Here is an 18,323-nt window from a genome sequence, read left to right as displayed (position 1 = left end):
TTTCACTTCATATTAACTTTAATTTTTATTATATTTAACTCTCGAAAAGAAAACCCCCTTTCCCGTATGTTTTATTAAAATCCCATATGTTAATATCCCACCACGATGGTTTGAAATATAAACCTTAGTAGTAAATTAATTAAACGGATTAATTAGTCGATCCGTGACTAATTAAGAGCCATAACCCTCCGCCAAACAAAAAGGGGTTAATTAATCAAACAATGATTAATTAATAACCTGTTCCTCCAATCATATCACCTCCAATGTCATTAAGCTTCCCTAACCCACAGTTAATATCCCGTCGGGACCCTCCACTAACTCCACAATCAAATCACACCTCCGATCACCGTATGATCTAACCGTTTCATATCCAACGGTTGACGCTCATATCGGGCGGCCTCCGAAGGCTGACATTTACTCGCCTAATGTGAGCGGTTTCACTGTTCACCACGCCGCTACATGGCGCCCGATGAATGGCATCAGGTGGCCTTCCCTCAAAACCGCCCATGACTCATAAGCAGTGCGATGGCCCTTCAATACCACTTCCCCGCCATTTCGATAAACTGCCCTTCCATTCATTTAATTTACTTTCACGCCATATTTTGAAATTCTTCCTGATAAAATCTTATAACGTGAAAACCCGCATTTTCATGGTTTTCGCCCATTTAATAGTGTAAACCTATTAAACCCTCTAGCTCCTCCGTGAACCTCTGCAACATGATTTCATCATTTGTATTCCATCCAAAACCCTACTTTGACCCCTTTCCCAGTCATCCCTATGCTAGAGAGCCATCAAGCACCCTTCATGAAGACCTGTGTTCTCTTAAATAATATTGAATTTTTTTAGGTTATCAAACTAAGGTCAGATCTTGGATAAACAGTTCTAATACTAGTCACAGAATTGGTTTATTCCAAGAATCAACAGAAAACCTCATTCATAACTTGTGCTCAGAGGATGAACACAATTATACAAGGAAACAAAGAAGAAGACAACTACACAGAGCATTGACAGTCAAAACAAAGCAACCAGATAGAGAATACAGTTACAAGACAAGTGAATAAAATATGCATGTACTTAATCTATATCCACTACCTGATGCTGATATACACAAAAATAAAAGGATTTACTGTTGAAATAGACAGTAAAAACCTAAAATATACATTGAAGGTAAAAGGACACAATAAAGAATAGTCAAAGTGTATCAGGGTTAAAGTGTTGGAAATAATACTGAGAGGGGGGGGTGAATCAGTATTATCATATCAATATAACTTTTTCATTTCCATATTCTAAGTCATATATGCTGCTTCAGTTAAGAATACCCACGTATATTATGATTCAGTTAATTGATCTTCAATGAGTGCATTAGAACATTGTCAACCATATTAACAGTAAATAGGTGCGGTAAAATAGAACAGATCATCACACATAAGCCACACACATGAACACCATGATATAAGGTGGAAACCCAATGTGGGAGAAAACCACCTGCTGCAAGTCATCTCAATCTTCTTCTTAATAAGAAAATCCTTTTACAATATTTCTGTACTGGTGCAGTCTTATACTAGTACGCAGGCTTCTACCTGCAGAGAGCTACAACCCTCTCTCGTTTTCTAGTCTCTCATGGAAGGGAGCTACAACCCCCATAGTTCTTGTACTAGCCGATCCATTTACTAGTACGCAGGCTGCTACCTGCTACAATGCTCCAAAGTTTTCAATTGCTACTAGAAGGGAGCTACCACCCCCTTAGCTCTTGTACTAGCTAAGATACTAGTACGTAGGCGCCGGCCTACAATCTTCTCTCCTCCGGGTACCACGTTTCATACATTTTCAGACTGGATACACCTGAAGCACAACACATAATCTGAAAGGCCACGTTTCATCCAATTTTCATACTGGACCCATTAATATCATTGAAGCACATAATCAATCAATCTTCTGAATCACCCAATCACTAGATCAATACATATACAAGGATAATATGTGTGTTAGCAATCAGATCTAGTCCATCAGATCATATAAGGATAAGTCATTATGAACATAATCAATCAATCAATCACTTCTCAGAATGCTATTATCAGAACACAGTACCAGTAACCAGACATCACTTCAGATCCCAGAACACTGCAATAATAAACAGGAGCAGCTAAATAGATTTCATGAAAAGTCTGCAACTTCACCAATAGAAAACCTGCGTACATCCGCACCTTCTCCTGCTGCTTGCCTTCATACCTCCACACCTGAGTCTATGGCTTGCCTGCGCACCTCCGCACCTACGACACTTCTGGGCCTGTGAACCCCCGCACCTGTGGTGCCTCTGTGCCTGTGAATCTTCGCACTTGCAGCACTTCTAGGCCTGCGAACCTCCGCACCTGTGGTGCTTCTGTGCCTGCGAACCTCCGCACCTGCGGCGCTTCTGGGTATGCGAACCTCTACACCTGTTTCTTGTCTGCACTTGCGGTCCTGCGGGTATCGACACTTTTCAAGACTTCAGGAATACCCCAGACTATCAGATCTATAGATCTGATCATCCGCCGAAGAGATCTCAACCCATCAGTAGATCCGGCTTGTAAACCTCATGTTTCTCCTTGATTTAGATTCAATAATTTCTCTCCAACTAATCAACAATCTTTCAGATCTAGCTTTTCTTAAGATATTCAACACATCAGTGCACAGCCAAATGATCTCCTTTCCTTTTTATAGACAAGGCCTTTACTCACACCATGGTCCAAAACCATAGGTATTCAATACTAGGAACCCAATACCTTGGATCAATACTTTAGATGCAAAACCACGGACCAAAACCATAGGATCAAACATGTCGGGCTAAATACCATGGACCACCATAGGATTTCCCATGTGCGTGTGCTTTTCTCTACATGAAAGTGCATGTACTGGGGGTCTGCACCTTTTGCACAGTATACCTGTGAACATGACCGCACTTTGTGAATGGCGTGTCTGCGGGTCTGCACCTTTTGAATGGTGTACCTGTGAACCCCTTATTTTCTTCCATTCTGAGAGGCTGATCATCAATCTTTGCTACAGGCTTGTTGCACTATGATCTATCACCTGTATGAGTTGCCATCAAGGACAACACTTGTCTCATAATGCCAACAATCTCCCCCTTTGGACTTGATGGCAAAGCTAACTTGTCATACTAAGGACTGTCATTTGATTCCTTTGCACTGTCATGTATTCTATCACATCTGATATCTCTTCTTGTAGCTTCATCTGATTATATATAATTGAGATGTTCTTTTATGAGTGGGTTGCCATCAAGTACAACACATGCATCATAATGCCAACAATCTCCCCCTTTGGACTTGATGGCAACAACACCAAAAAACTCTCCCCCTTTGTCATCAAGGGCAAAGGGCGGACCAAGATATGTTCTTTCCTTGATATACATTCCGCTGTCCATACTCCCCCTGAATACCTGCTGAAATCTCTGAATGAGCTCCCCCTTTGTATATGCCATGGTGCACCAATCTGTCCATGTTCCTTCTGAGTACATGCTGAAATCTCTGCTCTGCTGAAGTGAGTTGTTCATGCTCCCCCTGACTGTAAGCAAGGTTTGCAAAAGATGTTCTATAAGAAAGAACATGACTCTATACATCATAAGTGACCTTCCTATCACCAAAGACTCATACATACATCTCTCTCCTACCAAAATGGGAATATACCAACAGTTTACACATGATAACACAAGAGTATAACATCATTCATCCTAGGCATAGTGGGGAAACCAACATAGGCCGTTACATGACCTTGATAATGACTGAAATATTTCATCATCCTTCCTATGCATAGAGGGGGTACAAATTTCATCATATGACCCAAAGAGATCTCATCAAATGACTACAATAGATAGAGACACACTATTACATCATGAGTCTTGATATGACCTTTACATCGAATGATATACATGACATTTATAACAGAGACCAAACATCTAAATAAGATCATGGTAGACATTAGCAACGACACTGTATGATCTGCTCCATAGCATCTGTCAACAACAACTAGACCAACAACTTGTATTAGTGTATAAATCATCAAGGTATGTCCGCATCAACTCATCCTTTTGAACAGAATTCTGTATATACAGAATCATTCACATTCTATCATATGTGAAAAACACCATAGCCATCCAAATCTGCATGAACCAAGTATCATCAATTGGGAATATCTGCATCAATGTACGAAACAACCTATCATCATATAGGTAAGAACTCATCATCATCATGTCTCCAACAGTGCAATTTTGAATAATCGTCCATGTATCCAGCACTATGTATCTTGAGCTCAAGATCATTTGTCAAGACCTCATGATATCATCAACTGCAACAATCCTCATCCATATGAGCACCAAGAACTATATAATTCTGCATCATATGATCTTTATGCGTATGACGATAGCAGCATATGAGTGACTCACCATCCAGCAATGAAGATGTGTATACAAGCTTTATACTTCTCCTTATCCAAGGACTACCAACCATAATGCCAACAAATGCATTATTGAAAGTGTATACTCCCCCTAAACCTGTGCCATCTTGTTTATTGTCAGATATGATCATGCATATATCAGCAAGAAGTATCAAGGCATCAACAAGTTAAGATCAAATCATTCAAGTGTCAAGACAACATCAACAGATTGCAATCATTATGAAACAGAGCAAATAATAGACTGAATCATATCAGACCCCTTTTCAAACTAACATATACGCGACTGAGCAGTAACCAACTCGCGTATATACTCAACTTCCCTTTATGAAACTTGCATATGAGATTTAGGACACTGAAGTTTTACACTTTCAGCTCCCCCTGAGTCTGTATGTTGTGCTGTGCCACATCTTTTTGACTGTACTTCCTTCTTCTTCCATATCTTCAAGTGTGATGATGTTTTCTCCTTTTGGTGTGATGCACGTACTTTGCTTCTGCATTCCTTTGCTATATGTCCAAGCTTGTTACATGCATAACATCTTACATGTCTCAGATTCCTTCTATAGCAGTCAACAGCTCTGTGACCAAACATATTGCAAGCAAAGCAATATCCATTAAAGTACCTGGAACGAGATGATCTTTCTGTGTGATGGTCTTCAACCATTCTTCTTCTGCATCTGGCTACAACATGTCCAGTATTATGACATACATAACATTCAACATTATTCATAGGAGGAGTAAAAATTTTCTTGGAAGAATTTCTTTCCTTGGTTGATGAAGAGATTGACCATTCATCTCCTTGTTGAGCACTTCAGATTTTGCATTAGAGTCCCTTGTCTTACTAGATTCACCTTTAACAGATTCATGAAAACCAAGACCAGCTTTGATAGCAGGAGACCTTTGACTACTAAGAATATCATCCAAAATCTTAGTACTATCTTGAAATCGTAAGAGCTTATCTTTTTCTTCTAGCTTATAATTTAGCATATTTACCTCAACCTGATGTTGCTCTTCCTTTTCAAGATACCGCTTCTTCATGTTTTCTTTAGCTTTTCTTCCTTCTTCCAACTGATGTCTTAGATTGAGAACTTCATTTTCTTGTTTTTCATGAGCTTGGAGAAGTTCGTTATTCTGCTTCTTTGATTCTTCAAGATCTTCCTTTAGCGAGAGGATCGTAGCTTCAAGACTTTCATAGTAACTAGATCTATCTCTGAGTTTCTTGATTGTTGTGCTCTTCTCATTGACTTCATCTCTTAGTAATGTTACTTCATCCTGCAACTTTTGATATTTTTCCTTGAATGAATTCCTTACCTTGTTTCCTTCCTCTAGTTGAGCTTTTAGTTTGGTAGCTTCTTCTTTGAAGACACATTCCCTTTTGTTCAATAGATCTTGTTGATCTCTAATTTTATCTGTAAGCCTTTTAAATTCTGCCTCTATTTGATATCTTTCTTTCTCACCCATAAGAGCAAATTCAGTTGTTTCACTATCACTTTCATCATTTCCAAATGGATAGATACCTGTATCACCAGAGGATAACAAATTCATACCTGATAGATCATTTGCTTGTTCATATTCATCATGAAGTGATTCTGAATCTGAAGTGCTTCTTCCACATATTCCCCAATTTATACTCCCACTGTCATAGTTCTTCTGAGATGTCTTCTTCTTCTTAGGTGCTTTCTTCTTGAGCTTCTTTCCCATTGTCCTAAGGATCTCCTTCAAGCAATCAAGCTTCAACCAAAGGACCTGCTCTGATTCCAATTGTTGGAAATAATACTGAGAGGGGGGGGGTGAATTAGTATTATCATATCAATATAAATTTTATATTTCCATACTCTGAGTCATATATGCTGCTTCAGTTAAGAATACCCACGTATATTATGATTCAGTTAATTGATCTTCAATGAGTGCATTAGAAAATTATCAACCATATTAACAGTAAACAAGTGCAGTAAAATAGAACAGATCATCACACATAAGCCACACACATGAACACCATGATATAAGGTGGAAACCCAATGTGGGAGAAAACCACCTGCTGCAAGTCATCTCAATCTTCTTTTTAATAAGAAAATCCTTTTACAATATTTATGTACTGGTGCAGTCTTATACTAGTACGTAGGCTTCTACCTGCAGAGAGCTACAACCCTCTCTCATTTTCCAGTCTCTCCCGGAAGGGAGCTACAACCCCCATAGTTCTTGTACTAGCCGGTCCATTTACTAGTACACAGGCTGCTACCTGCTACAATGCTCCAAAGTTTTCAACTGCTACTGGAAGGGAGATACCACCCCCTTAGCTCTTGTACTAGCTAAGATACTAGTACATAGGCGCCAGCCTACAATCTTCTCTCCTCCGAGTACAACGTTTCATACATTTTCGGACTGGACACACCTGAAGCACAACACATAATCTGAAAGGCCACTTTTCATCCAATTTTCATACTCGACCCATTAATATCATTGAAGCACATAATCAATCAATCTTCTAAATCACCCAATCACCAGATCAATACATATACAAGGATAATATGTGTGCTAGCAATCAAATCTAGTCCATCAGATCATATAAGGATAAGTCATTATGAACATAATCAACCAGTCAATCACTTCTCAGAATGTTATTATCAGAACACAGTACCAGTAACCAGACATCAACTTCAGATCCCAGAACACTGCAATAATAAATAGGAGCAGCTAAATAGATTTCATGAAAAGTCCGCAACTTCACCAATAGAAAACCTGCGTACATCCACACCTTCTCCCACTACTTTCCTGCGTACCTCCGCACCTGCTTCTACGGCTTGCCTGCGCACCTTCGCACCTGCGGTGCTTCTGGGCCTGCGAACCTCCGCACCTATGGTGCTTCTATCCATGCGAACCTCCACACCTGCAGCACTTCTGGGCCTGCGAACCTCTGCACCTGTGGTGCTTCTGTGCCTGCGAACCTCCGCACCTGCGGTGCTTCTGGGCCTGCGAACCTCTGCACCTATGGCGCTTCTGGGCCTGCGAACCTCCGCACCTGTTCCTTGTCTACACTTGCGGTCCTGCGGGTATAGACACTTTTCCAGACTTCAGGAATACCCCAGACTATCAGATGTTGGCATTATGAGACAAGTGTTGTCCTTGATGGCAAATCACACTGATGAAAAATCATAGTGCAGAAGGATAGTAGCAAGGAATTGATGATCAGTCTACAAGTATGAAGAAAAATATATACACGTTGGTTCGCTATATACCAAGTCGCGTGTACACGCTGGTTGGCTTCAATAAAAGCGCGTGTATGTGGAAAACTTATCTTTGGTCCACGGCGGTTATTCCTTGGAAGTTGTGCCTATGGTTTTGGACCTTGGTGTCTCGACGAACGTGTTGATCCCTAGTTTTTGAAGTTGATGGTATTGGATTTCTATGGTTTTGGCTCTTGGTATTGAACAAGGCCTAAGGCTATATAAGGAGAAGGAAATCATAAGGCAAGTGTATCTGAAAAGTCTTGAATATCTGATGAAGTATTAGATCCAGTATGCAGGTTATTGGTTAATGATGTATTGCTTGATCTGAGCTAAGGAGAGATCTCATCGGTTGATGGAGAACAAGATCTAAGGAGAGATCGAGATCAAATGGTTTGAAATGAACTATCTTTATATGGTTGATTATGCGTATTTCTAGATCTGCATACTGACGCAATGTTATGTTCTAGGTATAACTGATTTCTGGTACAGCTGCAAGTTATGAAAAATTATTTTTAGATCTGTACGCAGGTTGTCTTCGGTAAAACCGTGTGTATACGCGGGTTGCCTTCATTGAGGTAGCGTGTATCTTTTGGAGCTTGATTTTTGGGTTGCAGCTGGGTCTGACTGTTATTGCAGAGTTCTGTAGTCTGCTCTGTGTTCTGATGACTGGGTTTGACAGGGTTTCAGTGGTTCAGTGATTGTTGGTTGTTTTGTAATCTGCTATGAAAGTTGAATGAATTGTGGTCTTCAGATTGTAATATTGTGCTTCAGGAATATCCAGTCTGAAAATGCATGAAAGGTGGTACCTGAAGGAAAGAAGATTGTAGGCCAGCACCTACGTACTAGTATCTTAGCTAGTACAAGAGCAAAGGGGGTTGGAGCTCCCTTCCAAGAAAGTTTGGAGAACGAGAGAAGGTTGAAGCCTTCAGCAGGTTGTAGCCTGCGTACTGGTATAAGGCTGCACCAGTACAAAAGATTGTAAACTGAAGTTTCATATTAAAGAAAGATAGAGACGACTTGCAGCAGGTGGTTTTCACCCACATTGGGTTTCCACCTTATATCATGGTGTTCATGTGTGTGTTTTCTGTGTGATGATCTGTTCTGTTATACTGCACCTATTTTACTATCATGGTTAATAATGTCCTAATGCATTTACTGAAGATAAGCTACTGAATCATAAGTTTTATTGTTATACGCTGCTTGCTTTAGACAAAGTTGCGTGTACACGCTGTTTCACTTAACTAATGTAGCGTATATGTTTCTGAGCATAAAATGGAAAAGTTTTTCTGATAATACTGATTCACCCCCCCTCTCAGTATTATTTCCAACAATTGGTATCAGAGCAGGTCCTTCAGAGAAGCTTGATCGCTTGAAGGTAGATCGGTCATCATGAGCAACTATGAGAGAGAGGCATCAATCAGGCCACCGGTTTTTTATGGGACAAACTTTAATTATTGTAAGGTAAGAGTTACTGCCTATCTTCAATCTCTTGGTACAGAAGTTTGGGACATCGTAGAGACAGGCTACACTTTTCCTTCAGCTACTCCTACAGATGCAGCCGAGAAAAAGAAATATGAAACAAATGCGAAAGCAGTCAATACTCTGTTAGGATGTATATCTCAATCAGAATTCATGAAGGTAATGCACTATAAATCTGCAAAAGAAATATGGGACAAAATTGTCACGAGCTATGAAGGAGATGAACAGGTAAAGCGTGCTAAACTTCAAACTCTCAGGATTAAGTATGAGACTCTCAGAATGTATAATGATGAAAGTGTGGCTAACTATTTCCTTAGGGTAGATGAGATTGTTAATTGCATGAAAAACTTGGGTGAAGAAATAAAAGAGGCTATTGTGGTTGAAAAGGTTCTAAGATCTTTGTCCCCCAAGTTTGAATCTAAAGTGTCTACCATAGAAGAAAAGGAAAATCTGCAAATTCTTACTATGTCTCAGCTTCACGAAATTCTAACCGCTTATGAAATGAGAAAGGGAGGCCCATCAGACAGAAGAGAAGCTGCCTTCAAGGCTTCAGGCAAGGAAGATTATTATGAAGCAAGTCACGTGCCAGAAGATGAAGAAGAGGAATCAAATTTTGTCAGAAATCTTCAAAGGGGTTCTGGAAGGTTCAGAGGTAAGTTACCTTTTAAATGCTTTGCTTGTGGAATAGTAGGTCATTATGCTGCCAGATGTCCTCACAAAGATAAGAATGACAAGGGAAAGGAACCTGTTAAATGGAACAAGAAACAAAATGAAAAGAAGAAAAGCTATTACACTCATGAAGATAGTGATGGTCTTTCAAATAGTGATGAAGATGAACAAGGTAATAGATATAAACTTTTAATGGCTTTTGAAGATGATGACTATATGGATGCTATAGATGTAGAAGGCTTTTGTGAAGAAATGAAAGATCTCAAAGTTTGCTTAGAAGAGAAGAGTGCTATTATTGATTCTCTACAATGTCAACTAGCTGAAAAGGAAAAACATCTTGAAAAATTGGAATGTGAGATTGTTTGTCTTAGAAAGGAGATTGAGAAAACAAAAGCGATTAATCTTAAATTTGTTAAAGGATCTGAAACCTTGGATGAGATTATCAATGTGCAGCGATCTCCTCTAATCAAGACAGGTCTTGGATATAATGGAGAAACATCTCAAGCCTCTACCTCTAAAAGCTATCTTGATGCAGCAAGGAGAAGCGAGCAAAGGCCAAATAAAAGTCATCAGGTGAATCAGGGACAGTTTACCTCAAGAATAAATAAAGACCATCAAGAAATTCGGGGACAAACTGCCTTAAGGACAAACAAAAGTTACAATCAGCCTCAGGTAAAATCTTCCCAATTTGCTCCAAGAATGAATGTGAATAGAAGCTACAATCGGTTGGATGATAAATCTGATTATCGCAGAAGTTTCTTTAATGGCCAATGCTTTTCTTGCCATAACTTCGGTCACAAAGCAGCTCAATGTGTTTCCTACAAGACAATCATGACTAGAGAAGCTCAAAAGCAAGGGAGAATGACTGGAACCATGAAAAGGACTTATAACAAATTTTCGGTTCTTGAAAATGAAGTTAAATGCTCTATTTGTAATAACTTTGGTCATGAAGACTCTGAATGCAGGAGCAGGTTCTGGAAGACAACTCAGAAGGAACAAACCTCAAATGTCAGAACATGTTGAATAAAGGAACCGCAACCAGAAAGATGTGGGATAGCCTTTTATGCAGAAGGTCAAGAAAGTCTATGGTACATTGACAGCGGATGTTCGAAGCATATGACAGGGGACAAAGAAAAGCTTGAGTCATATACCGCATTAGAAAAGGGGAAGAAAGTTTCTTTTGGAAACGATATCTCTGCAGCCATAAAAGGAAAAGGTGTTGCTCCATTGAAAGAGAAGGTCAAAGCTGGAAATGTTTTGTATGTTGATGGATTGAAGCATAATCTTCTGAGCGTCAGTCAGATGTGCGATCAAGGAACAGAGGTAATATTTAGATCAAATGGATGTTGTGTTCGTGACCTTGATACAGGTAAAACAGTGATCAAAGGAAGAAGGACTCCAAATAATCTATACATATTTGAAGAAGGACCACAACAATGCTATTTGAGCAAGGATGATGAACACTGGCTATGGCATCGGAGGTTGGGGCATCTAAGCTTTTCACAAATAAGGAAAGCATGCAAATATCAGGCAGTTCGTGGTCTTCCAGATATCAAAATTCCAGACAACACTATATGCAAATCTTGTCAGTTTGGAAAGCAAACCAGAACTAACTTTCCAGAGAAGGAAGGATCAGCCAGCATACCTCTTGAGCTAGTCCATACAGATGTATGTGGTCCATTTAGGAAAAGGACACCTCGAGGAGAAGAATATTTGATATTATTCATTGACGATTTCTCCAGGTTTGTCTGGTTAGGGCTTATGAAGCACAAAGATGAAGCATTCGAAAAATTCAAATCCTTCAAAGCCTTGGTTGAAAATGAATCGGGACACAAAATTAAGTGCCTCAGATCTGACAGAGGTGGGGAGTTTACCTCAAACAAATTTTTCGATTTCTGTGAAGAACATGGGATAAGAAGAGAATTCTCTACAGCTAGAACTCCTCAGCAAAATGGGGTTGTGGAAAGAATGAACAGAACAATCCAACAAATGGCTCGTGCTATGCTTGATGAATCAGGTACTCCCGCAACTTTCTGGGGTGAGGCTGCACATGCTGCGGTTATTATTCTTAACAAAACAAATGTCCGAGTAAACAGCACTCAAACACCTCATGAGCTCTGGAGTGGTGAGACTCCTTCGGTGAAGCATTTCAAAATCTTTGGCAGCAAATGTTATATTAAGAATACTGATGAGCAACTTGGAAAACTTGAACCAAGAGCAGATGAAGGCATTCTTCTTGGTTATTCTCCACATAGCAAAGCATACAAGTGCTACAACAAAAGACTTGGCAGAATTGTTGACAGCATTGATGTAGTGGTTGATGAGAAGGGATATATTCCTAGGCAAGTTCATCATGAAGACATTGAAGAAGATGAAGGCTACCCTCAAAGGCAGAATGATGAAGAAAAAGAACCTCAAGAAGAACCTCAAGAAGAAGAGGAACCTCAAGAAGAACCAGAGGAGCAGACAAGAATAGAAGAGAAGACTCCATCCAGATATGTTCAAAAGAATCATCCAGAATCTCAGATTGTGGGGCAGAAAGAAGCAGGAATACAAACAAGAAGAAGAATTGCAGAAGCTTCAAGCTATTTGGCATTACTCTCTTCCACTGAACCACAAAATGTGAAATAGGCATGCAAAGATGAATGTTGGTTCAAAGCAATGGATGAAGAACTTGAGCAGATCGAAAAGAACAATACTTGGGAATTGGTTCCTAGACCAAAAGATAAAAATGTCATAGGGACTAAATGGGTCTTCAAAAATAAATTGAATGAAAATGGAGAAGTAATTAGAAACAAGGCCAGACTTGTTTGTAAAGGGTATGCGCAGCAAGAAGGAATAGATTTTGAAGAGACCTTTGCTCCTGTTGCAAGACTTGAGGCCATCCGAATGTTCCTTGCTCTCTCAAGCTTTCAAAACTTCAAGGTATTCCAAATGGACGTGAAATCAGCCTTTCTGAATGGAGACTTAGAAGAAGAAGTATATATTGAGCAGCCAGATGGTTTCATTCTTGGGAATGATCCAAACCTTGTATGCAGATTGAAAAAGGCTCTCTATGGTCTCAAACAAGCTCCAAGGGCTTGGTACTATCGTTTGGACAAATATCTTCACAAACAAGGTTTTTCAACCGTGGCTGATTTACTGAGGAAGTCCCGTAGACTTCGGGGCCAACCTCCTGAAGAAGTCCCGAGCCATCTTGAAGGCTTGAAAGTCCTCATAACTCCTAGTGGCAGTAAAGTTGGGTCACCTGAAGAGGGACAGTCTTCGTTGGTTATACATCCTGATTACCAAAGTCTAGTAACAGGTTATAATCCTGAAGCTATTTCAGTTTCCGAACTTGCTGGTAGCTTTTCATCTACTAGTGATATAGGCGAAGAACCTGAGATATCTGAACCTGTTACTCCAACATCAGGGTTTGTCTCTCCAACTTCTAGTGGTCCTAATTCACCTAGGGTAGAAAGAGTAATCACTGAAAATCTTCCTTCTGGTTTGATAGCTATTGAAGAAATTGCTCCGGAAGAAGAAGTAGGCATCCCTATCCCTGAAAATCAACCTGTTATTGATCTAAGGGAGCGTGAATCAATCTTTTACAGTCCACCTAGAAGTACTACTTGGTATCTTTCTTTGACTAATTATTTGGAAAACTCAGTGTTAAGTTTTTCACCACCTCGTGCTCCTTATCATCCTAGAGGTTTTCATACTCCCGTAAATATGTCAGGTCAGTCATCCATGTTTACTCAATCTCCTGAATCTTTTTTGTGCGGCGGTCCTTCTGTTCCCTCTGGGTATCAGTTACTTTCTGGTACTTTTTCGGGAGCATCTCCTCAACCCATTGAACAAGGGTTATTCACTGGAAGCAATGGTGCAAAGCCGTTGAGCGTAGAGGACATTCTTATGATGTCAAGTTCTATTCCCAATTCTCAACCTCAAGGTGGCCAGTTACCGCCTGGAGGGAAGCCTCAATTAACGCCTGGGGGGCAACCTGAAGGTACACAATTTGCATCTTGGGGGCAACCTCAAGGACAGTACGTGCCTACGGTACAATACGTTCCTCAAGGTCAACCCCAGACTCAATATGTACCCCAAGGTCAACCCCAGTATCAATTTATACCTCAAGGTCAACCTCAGTATTAGTACGTGCCTCAGGGGTATCTACCCCAAGGTCAGTACTCGAACCAAGGTTTCCAACCACCCCAAGGTCAATCTTATGTTCAAGGGACGGGAAATGTACCTTTCAATTATCAAACCTACCCTCAACCCGGTTATGGTCCTCAATATTCTCAACCTGTTATGGGTCAGTACCCCGGAATGAACATAGTGTGGGATCCATCGCAAAATCAACAGGTGTTGTAGCCAAATGTACAGCTGTCATGTCAAACTGGACAACCCTTAGTTTCTGGTTCACCCCAGCAACCAGTCCAGTCTAATATTCAAACTTCTGTACCTTCGGTAGTTTCTCAGTCTGGGCCTACTGCGCCTCGTACTCCATCTCAAACGACTGCTGCGACTGCCGCAACATATGTTCAATCTACCCCACCTACTTCTAGAGTATCGACAGCTCCGGTTTCTACTGTTCCTGTATCTACTCCCCAGACATCTTTATCACCATCTGGATCCACGATTCAAACTACGGTTCAGATGCCTATGGGACAACCTGGTTTAAGTACGGTTGTCACAAGTCAACCACAATTCACTTATCAACCGTACCAGGGACAGTACCAATTCGGTCCTGCTGTCTAGCAGCCAGTTTATCAGTATCAACCGTATCCTGGGTACACTTATCAACAACCTCAACAACCCCAGTACGGTCCGGTTAATCCTGGTTTTCCAGGAGGATACAATATCCCGAACGCGATTCCTATTCCTAGTTATCCTGGATATCCTCCTCCTGGGGCTGGTCTCATGACCCAGAGTTTTAGGGATCCTAATCGGCAGCTACCGTTTATCGCAACTTTGGACTTACCAGACTTGTCGCGCCTAACGAACGATCCGATTAATTATCTTCCGTTTTGGCCGCCAATGCCGAATAAGTTGCCCAGTGACATTCCCAAGTTCGAAGGTAAATCTGGAGAGGACCCATCGAACCATGTGATGACTTACCACCTCTGGTGTGCGTCTAACTCCATCACAGATGATTCGATCCGTCTTAGACTTTTCCAGCGCACTCTAATTGGTCTCTCGGCCAAGTGGTACATTGAGTTACCGTGAGGCACTTTTTATAATTTTAGTCAGTTAGCTACCTCGTTTTTAACTCATTTCCAGTTGCCAGTCTGATATGACAATGGCACGGAATTGTTAACTTCGCTAAAACAATCGACATCCATGTACATTTCAGATCATATTCATGAGTGGAGACGTCGACGACGTTTAGTGAAAGTATTCATTCCGGACCAAATCTTGGCTGAGTGGTTTGTAAAATCTTTGTTGCCAAGGATCACTGAAGATGTTGCTAAAGCCAGAGTTGTTACTGAGGAGCAAGTGATTGCTCAAGCACAGTACCTTGACTTGGTCTATACTCAGTCAGGTACATTACACGAAAAGATCCCCGATCTTCCCAAGTCAAATCAAATCACTGCAGCTCCTTCGGGATCTCATGCCGCTGACGGTATGATTGGTACGGTTAACACGAAAAGTAAGAAGAAGTCTTCCAAGAATTCTTCTCATATCATAACCTTGCCTGATTCCCCGACAGGAGATTCTTCTGCAGAGGTTTCCGCCGATATTCACGTTGTAGAATCATCTACGACTAAATCAAAATCCGGTGGGAAGAAGAAAGGAAAGAAGAAGAATAAAACGGACAAAAGTTCAAAAGAGAAATCTGAAAAGGCATAATCCAATGATGAAAAGCGCAAACCTCGTTATCCATGTCTCATTTGTGACGAAGAACATTTTACAAGAGACTGCCCTCATTGAGTAGAGGTTGCGAAGATCGTCAAAGGTTCCCAAACTCCTGCTGTTTTGAAGGATCCATTTCAAGATAACAAGATGATAGGTTCTTCCTCGAGTGCTAATGAAGAACCCATATTGATGATGTCCCATGTAAGGATTGCGACTCGATCGCAAGATTATGGTAGTAAAAGTCCTGTTGATGGCAAAGGAGCAGAATCTTCTCATTCTAATCCATCAACCTCAACTCCCGGTTCTGATCCACTACAGATCGAGAAACCTAATCCAGACTTAGTAATCAAACCGCCCGCCAAGGGTATACTTCGAAAGTCAGCTTTCAATCCACATGCGAGAGCGGCTCAGAATTATAACATTGTTGAGGATTTAGCTGTTTCACCCTCAGCAATGTCGGCTTTAGAAGTGCTGCAATCATGCCCAGCACAGCATAAATTACTTTTATCGGCTATAGGAGCTATTGATGTTCAGGACCCAAACCTAATAATCTTTGATCTAGAAAATAGTACACCGCGTTTGCCTCATCAAATGGCTTTCTAGATCCCAGTGATAGTAAAAAATAGGCCTATTCATCGGACTGTAATTGATGAGGGAGCCTCAACGTGTATTATGTCGATACAGTGTTGGAGATCGCTTGGTTCTCCTTCACTAAATCAATCCCCGACAATTCTTAAGGCCTTTGATGGCCGTGGGTTTCATCCTTTTGGCATTCTACAGGATTTGCCTATAGGGGTTGAAGGAAAAACCATTAGTCTAGATGTGGAGGTGGTTGATGCCCCTCTAGACTACAACCTTCTCTTGGGTCGAAGTTGGTCTTACGCTATGACAACGGTCGTTTCATCGGTCTTTAGATTCATAAAGTTTCCACATAATGGAAAGATCGTAACAATAGACCAGCTGGATTACTTTTCATCCGACCCAGCCTCTTTGGAGAGTATTCAGCATGTCGGTAAAATGACTATCCCATATAAGGATGTTGGAGTAGGATTAGTTAAAGATGTCGTTTACTGGGAACTTTTCCTTTTCCTCCAATCAACGCATCATCTTCATTTGCAACCATTCATATGATTACATCATACACTATTTTTTATGACGATCCTTGGATCGTTACTTCTGAATCTGAAATAGACTCATTTGGTAATTCTATGCCTTTGAGTCCATATGAAATTGCCTATGAAGTCGTGCAGTGTTTTGCCGACCCATGTTCAACCGAAAATGACTTAATGAATGTGGTCCGTGAGGAATCACTTTTCACATCAACCTCGGATTTAACTACGTTTTCTGAACTTGTTCACTCTGATGAGCAAATTCGTGAAATCCTATGTGTAGATGATTTACCATGGGAAGATCTCCATATCTTTGTTTTTACCTGAGGATGATCGTTTTGAAAATGATTTCTCATCAATCTTTACGACTGAATATGTCAAGGAACCTCAGAATCCAATGAAACATCCCGATTCAGAGTTAAATTTGGGGAACATCTCTCGAACTATTCCCATTGACATTTCGGTTAAGCCCAGAATTGTTGAGAACACTCATATAGGTGCCTCGTGTACAGATGACGAAATCCAATTATATAAGGCCCTATTTCAAGAATTCTGCGACGTGTTTGCCTGGTCCTATGAGGAAATGCCAGGAATTGATCTCGCGATTGTTGTTCATGAGATCAAGACTTACCCGGATGCTAAACCCGTCGGACAACGTTTGCGTCAGATTCACCCACGAAAAGCTGCTGCAATTAAAGCAGAAATTGAAAAACTGTTGAAAGCAAGTTTCATTTATTCGATCCCGTTAAGGGATTGGGTATCGAATATTGTTCCGGTTAACAAAAAACAGGGAACAATAAGAATATGCATCGACTATAGGGACATTAATTGAGCTTGTCCAAAGGACAACTACCCAACTCCTTATATCGATCAAATCATTGATGATTGTGCCGGCAGCGAAATATTTTCCTTTATGGACGGTTTTTCCGGATACAATCAAATCAACATTCTACCTGCCGATCAACCAAAAACGGCTTTCATTTGTCCATGGGGGACATTTGCTTATTGAAAATTGCCTTTTGGGCTTAAGAATGCCAGAGCAACTTTTCAGAGGGTGATGTCTTATGCGTTTCATGACATCAAGCACATTGTGCAACCCTATCTCGATGACTTGCCTTCTCATTCACTACATCGAGCTGATCACCTCGTCCACTTACGAGCAATATTTATGAGGTGTAGGCATTATCGTATTTAGTTGAACCCACACAAATGTGTCTTCTGTATAGAAACGGGTCGATTGCTGGGATTTTTAGTTTCGAAAGCTGGCATTTGCGTTGATCCCTCGAAGGTCAAAGCTATTATCAATTTGCCTCCTCCTTCGAGTCTTCGCCAACTCCAAAGTTTGTAGGGGAAAGCAAACTTTTTACGACGATTCATTCCTAACTACACCGAGGTTACAAAGGGTTTTACACGGTTGTTGAAACAAAATACTCAATTTTCTTGGGATGAGATAGCTCAGAAATCTTTTCATGCACTCAAACACGCTTGACCCATGCACCATTGTTGCATCCTCCCAACTACAACCAGGATTACTTTTTGTATCTCGCCGCCTCCCAT

General features: G+C 40.7%; 1 protein-coding gene across 1 annotated transcript in view; it reads right to left on the bottom strand.

Moving 5' to 3' along the window:
- Nucleotides 1-18,323, bottom strand: part of LOC149248921 (tryptophan aminotransferase-related protein 3-like) — a 188,798-nt gene that overhangs the window by 26,508 nt on the left and 143,967 nt on the right. Inside the window, exons 7-8 of the mRNA XM_089451400.1 lie at nt 7,225-7,488; nt 2,231-2,461 (exon numbers count right to left, since the gene is read on the bottom strand). Coding sequence (XP_089307526.1) covers nt 2,231-2,461; nt 7,225-7,488 — 495 coding nt within the window. The remainder of the gene's footprint in view (nt 1-2,230; nt 2,462-7,224; nt 7,489-18,323) is intronic.

The sequence above is a fragment of the Pinus tabuliformis genome, chromosome 7, assembly GCF_031772625.1.
Source record: "Pinus tabuliformis cultivar Carrire ecotype Pingquan chromosome 7, CPIR1, whole genome shotgun sequence".
Taxonomy (NCBI): domain Eukaryota; kingdom Viridiplantae; phylum Streptophyta; class Pinopsida; order Pinales; family Pinaceae; genus Pinus; species Pinus tabuliformis.
Note: the sequence above shows the minus strand (reverse complement) of the source record. Positions and strands in the feature narration are given on the sequence as shown.